The sequence below is a fragment of the Lagopus leucura genome, unplaced genomic scaffold, assembly GCF_019238085.1.
Source record: "Lagopus leucura isolate 7727_CA_CO unplaced genomic scaffold, USGS_WTPT01 Super-Scaffold_100054, whole genome shotgun sequence".
Classification (NCBI taxonomy): Eukaryota; Metazoa; Chordata; class Aves; order Galliformes; family Phasianidae; genus Lagopus; species Lagopus leucura.
In genome coordinates this window covers 980,661-993,182 of record NW_024962300.1, presented here as the reverse complement: position 1 = coordinate 993,182, position 12,522 = coordinate 980,661, and the positions used below count along the sequence as shown (strand labels likewise).

At 48.0% G+C, this 12,522-nt stretch overlaps 2 protein-coding genes across 5 annotated transcripts in view; both read left to right on the top strand.

Moving 5' to 3' along the window:
- NUP93 (nucleoporin 93) overlaps positions 1–9,783 on the top strand; it is a 77,045-nt gene extending 67,262 nt beyond the window's left edge. For all 4 annotated transcript variants that reach the window (XM_042886104.1, XM_042886107.1, XM_042886106.1 and 1 more), the window contains 10 exons: positions 838–1,029; positions 1,276–1,402; positions 1,500–1,572; positions 1,796–1,840; positions 2,816–2,932; positions 3,908–4,026; positions 5,450–5,567; positions 5,925–6,008; positions 7,046–7,174; positions 9,553–9,783. In XM_042886104.1, coding sequence (XP_042742038.1) covers positions 838–1,029; positions 1,276–1,402; positions 1,500–1,572; positions 1,796–1,840; positions 2,816–2,932; positions 3,908–4,026; positions 5,450–5,567; positions 5,925–6,008; positions 7,046–7,174; positions 9,553–9,663 — 1,115 coding nt within the window. In that variant the 3' untranslated portion in view covers positions 9,664–9,783. The remainder of the gene's footprint in view (positions 1–837; positions 1,030–1,275; positions 1,403–1,499; positions 1,573–1,795; positions 1,841–2,815; positions 2,933–3,907; positions 4,027–5,449; positions 5,568–5,924; positions 6,009–7,045; positions 7,175–9,552) is intronic.
- A 936-nt stretch (positions 9,784–10,719) lies between these two features.
- LOC122188077 lies at positions 10,720–12,290 on the top strand. Its single transcript, XM_042886109.1, has 2 exons — positions 10,720–11,058; positions 11,545–12,290. Exons 1-2 carry the CDS (start codon positions 10,780–10,782, stop codon positions 12,202–12,204), a joined length of 939 nt encoding a protein of 312 aa, XP_042742043.1. The 5' UTR covers positions 10,720–10,779; the 3' UTR covers positions 12,205–12,290.
- Positions 12,291–12,522: the final 232 nt, after the last annotated feature.

Below are 12,522 nucleotides of genomic sequence, written 5' to 3'. Positions count from 1 at the left end.
TGGCAAGTCATGGTGGATGAATTCCGTGTGTTCTCAGCAGTCCAGAGAGTGAATATTCACAGATGAACAATGCTAATGTTATTTGGACTATATCCATGATACATGATGGATTGTTTTTGTTCACCGTATGTATTTTGAGGTCTTTCTAGTGAGGCTTTTAGGTTTTGGAATACAGAATAGAAAAGGGTGCCCTAATGAGGGCATGTATTTCTAAGGCTTTTCTCTTATACTCATTGTTTCCCTTAAATTATTGTTTGTAGTTTGCAGAGGGCCCAAGTCACCGTTCCTTACCTTTTTTTGAAAGTTCATCTGTGGCCCAGGAGAGTATTGTCGTTCATCATCTTTCAGTTGATCAAAATTAGGTGAGTTAGGCCATCAAAGACACATGCAGAAAGTGATTCTCTACAGCTCTGTAGTTTGCAGCATGACTTGTGTCCAGATGCAACTGAGAAGAAAGTAAGCACAGTAAGCTAATACTGGCGAGTAAGAAAATGGCAGATCTCTAATGTTATTTGGAGATTTCACTTGGCATAGAAGTGGAGATGAGAGCTGTGGCTATTAGAGAATCTATTGCAGTCTGAAAAAGCACACAGGAAATTTTCTTAGTAACTGCTCTTTCCCTTCCTGAATGTGCCTTTGTGGTGTGATCTGTCAGGGTGTACTTGCAGTCAGTTGCAGATAAGCTGTTGTGTGACTGGGATTCAGCTTTGCCTGGTGTGTTCATTTCTGTTGGCACTGAATCCTCGTGCATCGCGACAAGAGGTGTTTGCTGCCGGTGATCTCTGAGAGCAAAGCCTTATTCACCAGCTCTGAGTGTGTATGTGTTTGTTTTCTCAGGTGAATCCCACTTTGCAGTGAACCAGCAGCCTTTCCTCTACTTCCAAGTATTGTTCTTGACAGCACAGTTTGAAGCTGCGATCGCTTTCCTGTTCCGGACGGAGCGCCTGCGTTGTCATGCTGTTCATGTTGCTTTGGTCCTGTTTGAGTTGAAATTGCTCCTGAAATCTTCTGGGCAGAGCGCACAGTTATGTAAGTGCTGCACGTTTCTGTTAAGGGAATGTTTTCTGAGTCCTGATGGTACCACTGCAGCTCTATGTAACTGGCCAGACAGGCAGCGTTTAGCAGCACAGCGTCCTACAAACTCTGTATTCACCAGAGCTCTGGACTGTGATTCTGACTAGTTTGAGAAGAAGCTCAAACTCCTCCTCAGTTTGAGAAGGAGCACGACATCTCCTGGCATTAGTTACTCCAGTAGCATTGCTTCTGACATTGCAGTAAGCCATGAGGTTGGTGACCCCCCTGGCGTGAGGCGTCTGAACTTCGTGCGGCTTTTGATGCTCTACACCCGTAAATTCGAGTCCACGGATCCAAGAGAGGCTCTGCAGTACTTCTACTTTCTCAGGTAGGAGCCCGTGTGTCTCTCTAAATGTTTTACCGCATTGCTGCTGGCCTGGGAAGTCCTTGTAAACAGAGCCCTCCTCCTCCCTCTTCTTTTGTAGGAACGAGAAGGACAGCCAAGGAGAGAACATGTTCTTGCGCTGTGTTAGTGAATTAGTAATTGAAAGCAGAGAGGTATGTTTGTGCTCTCCTCCCAGTGGTAGTACGTATGAGATAATTAATTGAGTCTTTTTCTGCATTGCTTATGTACAAATTGTAATGTTGATATCAATCGCTGTTTTCCATTCGCTGTTTTTCATCACTGCATTTGTACTCAGTAAATATGTTGTGAAATATGCTCAATTCATCTCTCTGCTTTTGTCTCCCTTTTTCCTGCTTGACATCTACATGGATATAGTTTGATATGATTCTTGGAAAGCTGGAGAACGATGGCAGTCGGAAGGTGAGCTGATAATTGCTTTCATTCTAAAAACTACAAATTGCACGTTAATTCCAACGGTGCGCTGAGATTATCTAGCTTTTCTTTGTTCTTCATCAGCCCAAATGATTGCTGTGTTGGATAAATGCTGTATTTTCAAGTATCAGATCCTGCAGGATGCAGGTTGGGAAGCACGAGGTGTGTCCCTGTGGCAGAGGCTGTAACTGTAGACACAGGTCTCATTGGGTTGCTCCAGTGAAGTGCAGATTTCCTCTGTTGGTTTCAAAGCCGTGGCATTGCACCCCTGAGAGCAGGTTAACTCAGTGATCCCCACCAATTCTTCTTCACGTTCTTTGCAAGATAGTTTTTAGATTAATGATGAACCCTGTTAGTTTGAATGTAGTCAGCTTTTTAAAATGTGTTCTTGTATTCCTTTGGTATGAAACCAGACTCCAGCAGTTTTAGTTTTAAAGCAGAAGATTATATAAGCAAGAAGATACTTTTCTTAACATCCCTAACTGCAGGAAAGTGCTTTCTAGGTATCCTTGCCTTTTCCTCTTTTTTATTCTCTTTATGTTTACTGTTTCCTTTAAAACTCTTGTGAGAGGCCTTTGCCATTGTCCAGTCTAACTTGCCAGCTGTCAAGCCAGCACACACCCATGACATCCCTGGAGAGCCTGGCGTGTGACACGTGGAAATCATCCCTGTGTTCTTCTGCTCTGCAACACACGCCATCAGCAAATGAAAATGGTTTTGGATTTGACCCATTGCCTGTGTCATTTTGGATGAATTAGGAGCTGCAGATGTATCAGTGCTGATTCCATTTTAGAGAAAGTCTCTCTCAAGAGCTCTTTGTATTTTTAACATGGCTCTTTTCTGTGTTCCCATGGAAATGCTCATCGTAATCCAACGTGTAAAATATTCATTGCCTGGACTGAACGTTAAGGAATGTTAAGCATTCTGATTCCTCTTTCATTTTTTTTTGTCTCGTCTCTGTAGCCTGGAGTGATAGACAAGTTTAATAGTGACACAAAACCTATTATTAACAAAGTGGCTTCTGCAGCAGAAAATAAAGGATTGTTTGAAGAAGCAGCAAAACTGTATGACCTTGCAAAGGTAAATATCTCCAGTGTGTTGCCTTAAATCAGTACCTGCTTCCCTGGGGTTTTTTAAGCGTGTTCCTTGTGATCAGGTGGGATCTTAGTGATTTACTTTATTGCAGTAGATTGTTTCCGCAGTTTGGAGCAGAGGCTTTGGCTGCTTGTAGAGGGTTTCAGTGAGTTAACCTGGATAGTTTGCTATCCATCTCGTTCTGATCTGAGACATCCCAAGCTCTTGATCAAAGTCAACTTCTGAGGTGATTGCCTCTTGTGTGATGTTATCCTGGCCAGTGATGTTGTTTACCTGGAATGTGCTTTTCCAATGTAATTGATACTGAACTCTGAAATAGTCATAGAATGGCTTGGGTTGGAAGGGACCTCAAGGACCCCCCCTGCCACAGGCAAGGCCACCAACCTCCACATTTCATAGCAGCCCAGGCTGCCCAGGGCCCCATCTAACCTGGCCTTGAACACCTCCAGGGATGGACGGGGCATCACAGCCTCTCTGGGCAGCTGTTCCAGCACCTCACCACTCTCATAGTACAGAACTTCCCCCGACATCCAACCTAAATCTTCCCTCCCTCAACTTCAAACCATTTCCCCTTGTCCTGCTGTTATCTCCCCTTTCACAGAGTTGCCTCCCCTCCTGTTTGTAGGCTTTCTTTAGGTACTGGAAGATTGCAGTGAAGTCACCCTACAGCTGGGCTTTACCATGAGTACTCATTTCCTTTTGAAACATATTTGAGGAAAGGGGGTTACAGCAGTGGCCATTGTCTTAGAGAAAAGTGAAATGCTGCGTGGTTCTTTTTTCAGCACTCTTTCACATGAGCTAACAGTATTATGCTGCTTACAGCTGAAGTGATGCTGACTGGGGGAGGGAGGCATTTCTGAGCTTGCACTGGGTGTCATTGGGTAAAACCTTCCTCCTTTTACTGTGACTTTGAAGTCTTGTCATGCTGCTTTCAATTGTGTATAACCTTTATGTCAACAGAACCCAGACAAAGTCCTGGAGCTGATGAACAAACTCCTCAGTCCCGTTGTGCCCCAGATCAGCACGCCCCAGTCCAACAAGGAGCGGCTGAAGAACATGGCCCATTCCATTGCTGAGAGGTAGGACATGGGGCAGGACCTGACCTGGGTCAGCTGACAGCTCCATCGGCTCAGCAGGTGTTAGCATCTGGTTCTGGTTCTGCTGCTGGACTGTTGCATCTGCAGCAATGTATTCAGGAATCGTAGAATCATAGGGTGGCTGAGGACCTTGGCAAGGGACCTTGAAAACCATTCAGTTCCAATTCTGTGCCATGGGTTAGGTGCCACCCACCAGGTCAGGCTGCTCGGGAGGCCGTCCAGCCTGATCTTGGAAGACAACAAAAAGGTCAGTGCTTGAAGTGCTGAAGCCAGAAAGGTTATTTCCAGTGGCACACCAGGTAGATGTGGCAAGAAGCTTTTTCCTGTAGGTGGATCAGGAGATTTGCACGATTACCAGCTGGGAGGCAGTCTATTAAGGAGCACCGAATAAAATGGGTTATGTTTCCACAAGCTGTAACTTGGGTCGTGCAGCGAGGTGCTTAAAAAAGAAAGAGGTGCAAAAGACCAAAAGGAATATCACTGCAGTGTCAGTGTGTTAATTGGGGCACATGCCTGAGAGATGGCAGCGCTCAAGATTCATTAGCAGCCACGAGGTAGGAATAATAAGCTGCTCTGAAAGGTAGAAATTGCAAAATAGCTTTGGGACTTGTTTAATCATCTTCTTTTGATGCCTCTTGTCACAGTGATTGCCGTGGACAATTCTGGTATTTTACTAGGGCAGAATCTGGGTACCTGGGAGAAATGTCTTGCTGCGTTTCCTGAAGTGTTCTGATGAATAAAAATAAACCAGGCAAGCTTGCAGTTCCCAGGCAGGGCAGGTGGATATGAGAGAAGGTATTGATTTCTGTCAGAGGCCCGTGCTTTGCTTTTTCTGACAGGTGACATTTGCCAGTCCCTCCTTCAGCTGCTCCTTCATTGAGGGAGGCTGGAAACAGAGAGATTGCTGCCACGTTGGCTTAGTGAGAGCCTCAACCCCAGCAGACGTGAGGGAAAATCAAACCTGTGGTCTGAATTTGAGCTTTAAGTCACCTCCTGGCAAGTGTAAACTAGGGAGAGGACACAGCTTTCAATCCGTTCCTTAACTTCTTGCCTGGAGCACGCAGCTGTGCTGGGGAGCTGTTTGCTGTGAAACACTCTGTTAGACAGGCTTCTACTGCATTTGCCCCCAGTGCGTGTCGCAGTTTTCTGCATGAATATGAGAAGTGTAAGTGTTTAAAAGGAAGCAAAATTGGGATTTGATGGAAATTTAAGAGTGGATAAAATTATTGTGTAAGAAAAGACAAAAACTGTAAAATTCTGCCTCCCGGTTAAGGAAAGCGAAAGCTGCCCTTTGTTGGATGCCTTCTGTCCTTGTGCTTGATGTCTCTGCTTCCAAGAGTTGCCCGTGCATGCTTCTGTGTGCTTGCCTCTTGGCTCAATAAAATTGTGCGATGATTTCTTTCAGGTACAAAGCTCAGGGGATCAGTGCAAAGAAATCCATCGACTCCACGTTCTACCTTCTGCTAGACTTAATCACGTTTTTTGATGAGTATCACGCCGGTCACATTGACAGGGCCTTTGATGTAAGTTTAAAGAGTTCTGTTTGAAGTGCAGCCTTACTAACGCCCTTGAAAGCCCAGGATGTCTCACAACGTCACTTAAAATAAAAACTTGCATTTAATGAGTTAGAGGGTGCTGCAGTGCTGTGGGAATTTAGAAGTGTATTTCTTGTTGTTTACCGATCAGGGAGGTCTTTCTGGAGGTGTTTTGTAGTCCTTCTCCCACTGAGCCAAGTGTGGAGATAAACCAGTGAGTAACACTGAAATGATTCCTCTTGAATGGAATTGGCAGCGTTTCGTTAAGGCTTCGCAAGGGTGCTTTAATGGTATATAGTGCACAGAGCATTGATTACCTGCCTGTTTGTGCTTCTCCTTTTGAAGATCATCGAGCGCCTGAAGCTTGTACCTCTTAGCCAGGATTGCGTGGAGGAGAGAGTTGCTGCCTTCAGGAATTTCAGTGATGAAGTAAGTAATGCCTCTTGTTTTTTAGCTCCCAGAACCCTTCTCCCTTGTTGAAAGTATCTTAAAACCTCATAATCTCATAATTCTTATTGTTGAAAGGGAAATAGGAGGGAATTATTTTGCATTCATGCAATAGACTCTTGGCTCGCAGCTCTTTTCTCATAATGCTGCTCTTTGCAGCACTGCAATTCATGCTCAGAAATCTTATCTCCGCTTTGCAGAAGGAGCCTGCACATCTGACTTGTTCTGAACTTGCTGAGTTAGATTCACCTCTGTAGTACAGCACCTGGGTTCTGATGCTGAGGACTGCCTCTGCTCTCCAAATCTGATTTATTGTGCATCACGCTAAATTGAGAGGAGCTCTGCTACAAACTACTCTCATCTGGGAAATGAATTGGAGAGTGCCAGGCAAATCAGCAGCAGCCTAAGGGAGAGCAACTGTGCAAAGTAAAGGCTTGCTGTCAGCTCTTTTGGTTTGCTTGTGTGTAGCAATGAGTGCAGTACTGGTGACTGTGAGCAAGACGTGCTTTCTGGGAGGCTGCAGTCCTTTGGCTGTGCAGTGTGCTGCTGGAAACCTTGGGAATTCTCTTCTTAGGGCTGCTGATGGCACCATGGTGTATTTTCTTATCTCAACGTTACGTTTCCTTGATTATTTACCAGAAAACAAAGCCTTTCACCTGTACTGTTCTGAGTGCTCTTTTACCACCTGAGTGGGAGTCCATTGCTGCTTGTGGACTGTTTTTACTGGAAGGCAGCCCTTCTTTTAGACAACACTTGTTTATATGTGGGTCTTTGGGATGTTCTGCTGCTGCTTCAGGTTCCATATGCACTTTTGTTTCAAACTTGAAGGCGTAGCTGTTCTGCATGTGTGTCCCAGGGCCGTGCTGCTGCCAGGGGAAGCCATCCATGCACAGCCGTTGCTGGGGCAGGTGTCAGTCGTAGCTCTCTGGGTTTCCTGATGTCAGTGAGCAAAGCTAACGATTCTGTCAACCTGCTTTTTTTTTTTGCAACACATCTTTTCTTTCTCCCCCTTTGTGCAGATCAGGCACAATCTATCTGAGGTACTGCTTGCAACCATGAATATTTTATTCACCCAGTACAAGCGGATGAAAGGCACGAGTCCTGCCACTCCTGCCAGGCCCCAGCGGGTGATAGAGGACAGAGATTCGGTAAGATAATATAAGATAATATGTAACCCTCACTGTCCAGCAAGTTTTCCCAATTCCTTTTTCCCTGTCTTTCAAAGGGTTGGGCTTTAACTGGGTGTCTCTGCCTGTCTTTGCTCTCAGACAGAGGGCCTTTTCAGTTACTCGCCCTGAGACAAGTCTCTTGTAACTTCACCTATGTAGAAGGAAGGGATATTGTTCTAAATGTCTTGAAAATGTGTTACAGTATACCCCCACCTCCTGGCCAGAAGAAATAAGCAGTCTTCAGTCACCTTCCTCGAGGACTCTCCAGTTGTTAGCAGATGTGAGCAGTGCTGTGTTTCTAGGATAGTTGGCATTGTTGCTTTAACAGCTGGACTACTGTCAAAAACCCAATTTCCAACTCTTTCATTTTGGCCTCTTCTTCATGCAAAAGTTATTTCTTGGGAAAGGCACTTCATTCCTATGCTTGGCTGGCTTCCATAGAGACATGGGCAGACAGAACCAGACAGCTTTTGGGCACTGTGGTGCTTGGTCTGGCTGCCTGGTTTCAGTGCTGACCAAGGTGGGTTTGACTGAACTGCCACACTTGGTGCTGAAGCGTTTCCCCCACCTGCTGGTGGGAGGCACAAAAAGGGATCGTTCATAACATCTGATGGGACGCAGACAGGTTTGTCAGCGCTCTGTTAAGCAGAAGTGTGCTTGGTGTAGCTCTTATGGGCTCTGGTCTTGTAGTTCTTACCACCTTAGAGCTGCCACAGATGCTTGAAAACCAAGGCCGAAGCACTCAACCCAGCTTACAGGTGAGGAAATAAATCTCAGCTCCTGCTTGATGATGAGACCAGGGCCTCATCCAGCTATATTCCAGGCTTGTCATCTGTGAAAGTGCCTTTCATCTGTACATTCCAATATGAATGAAAGTAGCATTTCTCAGTGCTGCTGGTGGGGAAACTCCCAGCCATGGGGCATGGGGGAGCAGAGGGCACAGGGTTCCCTCTTTGCTTAACTCAGAGGGACGCAGGCCAGCTGCCTCTGTGAATCATAGAGTCATAGAATGGTTGAAAAAGACCATAAAGATCATCTGGTTTCAACCCCCTGCTATGTGCAGGGTCGCCAGCCACCAGAGCAGGCTGCCCAGAGCCACATCCAGCCCGGCGTCCTGTGCTCAGAGCTGTGATTGTCCAGCCTGAAGGGAACACGGAAGATAGGGTAGGAAGTAAAGCACGTTCCCTTGGTTTCTTACCCTGTGTGGGAGCAAGGAGTCTAGGTTGGCCCAGTTCCCTTGCTTGGAAAACAGCTTGGGGGTTTTGGAGTGGGAAGAAATGAGGGCACTTCCAATGTGGAGAGAAATGGCATCTCCAGAGCTCCTCTGCGAAAACATTTCCTATTCCATCCCAAGGATGAAATGTGCTGTACTTAGAAACCGTTGGGTTTGGAGTCAGAGCTGGGTTTGCATGCATTTTCTTTATTTCACAGAGAAATTGCCTAGGCTGTGTTTCGAGTCCTTTGATTATGTATATATTTACACACACACACTAATTGGCTTTGGGAATGAGAGGGCAAAGCCTTGTCTCTCTTGGCCTGATGCGTGTTGTCAGATCTCAGGTAAGGTTGCAGCCAGCGCAGGCTGCAGCGCTGGCACCCAGGGCGTGATGGCAGCACCATGTGCCCCACACCCTGACCCCACTGGGTGAGCAGCTCCCCAAGGGCATCATCTGGGTGGCAGAATTAGGTCATGAAAGGAATGGAATTCGTTTATTTATAGTGATTTTAAATCACAAGTGACTTTCACATTCATTAACTAATTACAGCCAATAGAACACTGAGACCTCCAGGCCGCTCTTAACCTCTGCAAACCTCCGTTCTTTCTTCCCCAAGTGCTGCTGCCTGCAACTCATCGTGGTGCTTTGATTTTTAAAAATAGATTGCCTCCAATATCATTGCTACCATAAAGGCAGAGAGAACTGTAATTCACGCTGCTTCTGAGCCCTGTCAGTCACAGTTAGAGGTTTTGCCTCTTAATCTTTAATTGGGAACCAGGCAACTTGCCGTGCTGTCTTCATCTGCCACTTGTTTCAATGTCCTCTGGAAGGCAGCAGGTTAGAGGTGACACGACCTCTGTGAGCAGAGGAAACAACAGCAGAGAAATGTGGGCCATCACTGAAACTAAAAGAGTGATTTCTCAGCAGCCTTGTGAATCAGGCAATCCGTTTGTGTTAAGGTTGGTAACTCGGTCCTGTAACCTGTGCTGGGTGCTTTCAGCCCTTGGGCCACTTTGCAGCTCCAGATATTCGTCCTCCCTTAACCAGACAAATGAGTCAAAGAAAAAAGGATTCCTACCTCCCCTCCATTGGGCTGTGGCATTTGTAGGTATTGAACTTCTTTGTTTTTCTGTCTTGCAGCAACTGCGATCTCAAGCTCGTGCGCTGATCACATTTGCTGGAATGATCCCTTACAGAACATCTGGAGACACGAATGCAAGACTGGTGCAGATGGAGGTCCTTATGAACTAGCAGAGAAGCTTTGGCTCAGGGCTCAGCAGCCGGGCCTGTTGGTAGTGCATCTGGGGCTGGGACCAGAGCCCTTTTGTATTCTGTATTTTCGTTGATGGAAATAAATTTCTTTGATTTCTATTTGTTTTTTGATATTTTCATTTTTGCTGTTCTTTTGTGTTTTTATGTGTTTGTTCATTTAAAAAAAAAAAAATTGGTTTATCTTTAGAAAATCATTCTCAGAGAGTAAGTATGGAGAAAAGTCGGTTCTGCAGCCCCCTGCACTGCTGTCCTGCCCTCACTCCATGTTGCTGGGATATGAGAGCACGTGCACTTCTGGTCATAGAGCAGGCAACAAAGCAGGGGAGCCGATTCCAACCTTTGCACGCTGCATTATTGTGGGAGACAATTAATTATTTTATTTTTATTTTTTTTCAGTATGGCTGTAAGCGTAACCTCCGCTAGGGGATGTTTGACCAACTTCCTAACTACCTTTCTACCAAAACTATTGTGGCGTGAATTTAGATGAACTTTTGGATGGGAAGCAGAGAGCCAACTTGCCATCATCCCCCCAAGGACACGTATGAGCAGCTGGGGGCTGCTGGGGGCTGCGTGTGGCACCGGGCATTTCTGCAGCACAGCGAAGGTTGAAGCAGCTCGGAGGACGGTGACGTGGGGAGCCCTGAAGCCAGACAGGCTCAGGACTGCGTTGTGCAGTGTGTCCTTTCTCCTGGCAGGCTGTGTGTCCTTAGGCAGCCCCTGACCCGAACAGGGGCAGCACTACTTGGCCCCTTCTGGAAAGGCTGCTGTTGTTCCCTGCTCTGCTGTGCTGCTTGCTGACGTGCTCATTTCCAGCCTTACACCTAATGACCTTTGAGGAAGGCTGTGATGCCAGTCCCGCTGGCCCTTCCAGGCTGAGCAGCTGCTGAAGCGTTCCATGCTTTGTTCTGAAGGCCAGGAAAGCCCCTTTGTGCAGTGCTGCCCCAGGAACCAGCCGCAGGGATCCAAAGGCCTGGGACCCGTGCTGCAAGTTAAGGCCCAGCACTGCTCTGTGCAAGACACAGGTGCCGAGGGGTGGGCAGGGGTGCTGAGGGCAATCGGAGTCTTTAGCTACTGACTGCCCTGTGCTTTCTTCTCATGTCTGTGCAGGTGGTGATTTGCAGCACCCCATCCTCCCATGCTCCAGCTCCACATCCCAGCCCAGCTGCAGGCACCTGGCTCTCCTCCCCGCGCGCTGAGCTCGCTGCTGACTGCCGTACGCTGCTTTGCTGCAGATGGCACCTCATGGTCTTCCAGATGCCACTGTTTCTCCCCACCCCACGCCTTCCAGCTTTATGCTTAAGGACTTGTACTTCTGGAAAGAGCAGCCTGCTCCTGCTCCCTGCTGTGTCTGACCACCAGGCGTTCTGCTGCAGGGTCGGTAACCTCAGTGCCTTCCTGCCCTGACTTTGTTAGCGGGCAGCCTCCACCGTGGCTTTCTGTGGGTTTTGGGGATGTTAGAATTGATGCGTTGTTCAGAGCAGCCTACTGGAAGGCATTGCCACTGTCCATTCTGACGGGAGGAGTGCTTCCTTTCTTATGTCAGGCTTCAAGAGCAACCTCAATTTCCTACATGCAATTGCTGTGAGCGGAGTTTCCTTGTGCCCTCTCCCAAGCTGCTGTCATCCATGCCCCAGCAGGGGGCTGTGTGATGGCTGGGAGCACAGGCTGCTCTGCTCCTGGGGGCTCTCTTCACCCTGATGGTTCTGGCTCCTTTGGGCCCAGTGATGTGAGCAGCTGCTTGGCCACCTCACAGTGGGCAGTGCTGGTGGCTGCTGATTCCCAGCCCGTTATGATGAGGATGTGACTTTGCTCCCTTTGTGTAAGGTGAATTTAGGATCATTTGCTGATTTCCTTCTGCAGGAGCTGAATACACGCCAGCAAGCACACCGCTGTCTGTCCCCAACAACCCCAGGCTTCAGCAAACCACAGCGCTTTGCCTGCAAGCCTCCAGCTGTCTGTGTGCTGCAATCTGCCCTTGTGGGATGGAGGTCAGATGGGGGGACGGGGTGCAGCAAGGTGGGAGCGGTGAAAACGATCTCTCTTCTCTTTGCAGGTTCCTTCCCTGCAGGTGGGGGCTCGGTCCTGCCCTGCAGTGCTCAGTCCCAGTCCCACTCTGGGCAGCAGTGCCCAGCGTGCTGGGCTGCCTCTGAGGAGGGAAATGGGGCAGTTAAAGCTTCCCTGAGGGCTGCAGGGATCTCTGCTTTGACAGGCTTTAACAGAGTCTCCCTGTGGAGTACTGAGCTGTGCTCCACGGACCGGATTAAGGTTGGTTTGACACGTTTAATGGCCACAACGGGCACAGAGCATTCCTCATCTGCCTGCAGCCCCTGCGACGCCGCGGGATGGCCGGGTATTGTTGCTGCAGCTGGTGTTGTGAATCAGGCCGACGGCAAGCGCTTCCTACTATCCGGCTATTTCACTACACCAGGGTTGCATCATACCACTTCCTTCACCCGCCTCCTGGAGCCTCCGTGCCTCTCCCGGAGCATCTTGCTGCTGCGCCTGGCCTCTGATTCGTGAGAGGCTCTGATCTGTGCCGTCTGGGACAAGTTTGTGTTTTCTGATGGGATAATGAGCTTCTAAAATAAAGCTGTGGCTTCGAGGCATCAGTGTGGTGCTGTCTGTGTTGGTGGAAGCTGATGCCCGTGTGGCAGGAATGGGCGAGGTGGGACTGAGGACGGTGTCTGTGCGTGTGCACCATGCGTGGGGAGCAGAGCGAGGCCCAGAGAGCAGGTTGAAATGTTCGTGCAAGTGCAAAGGGCCACCAGAGGCAGTGGCTGGACAACCCAAATTTTCCATTAACTCGCAAAGTGAGTGGGCTGAATTTGCAATGGGCTG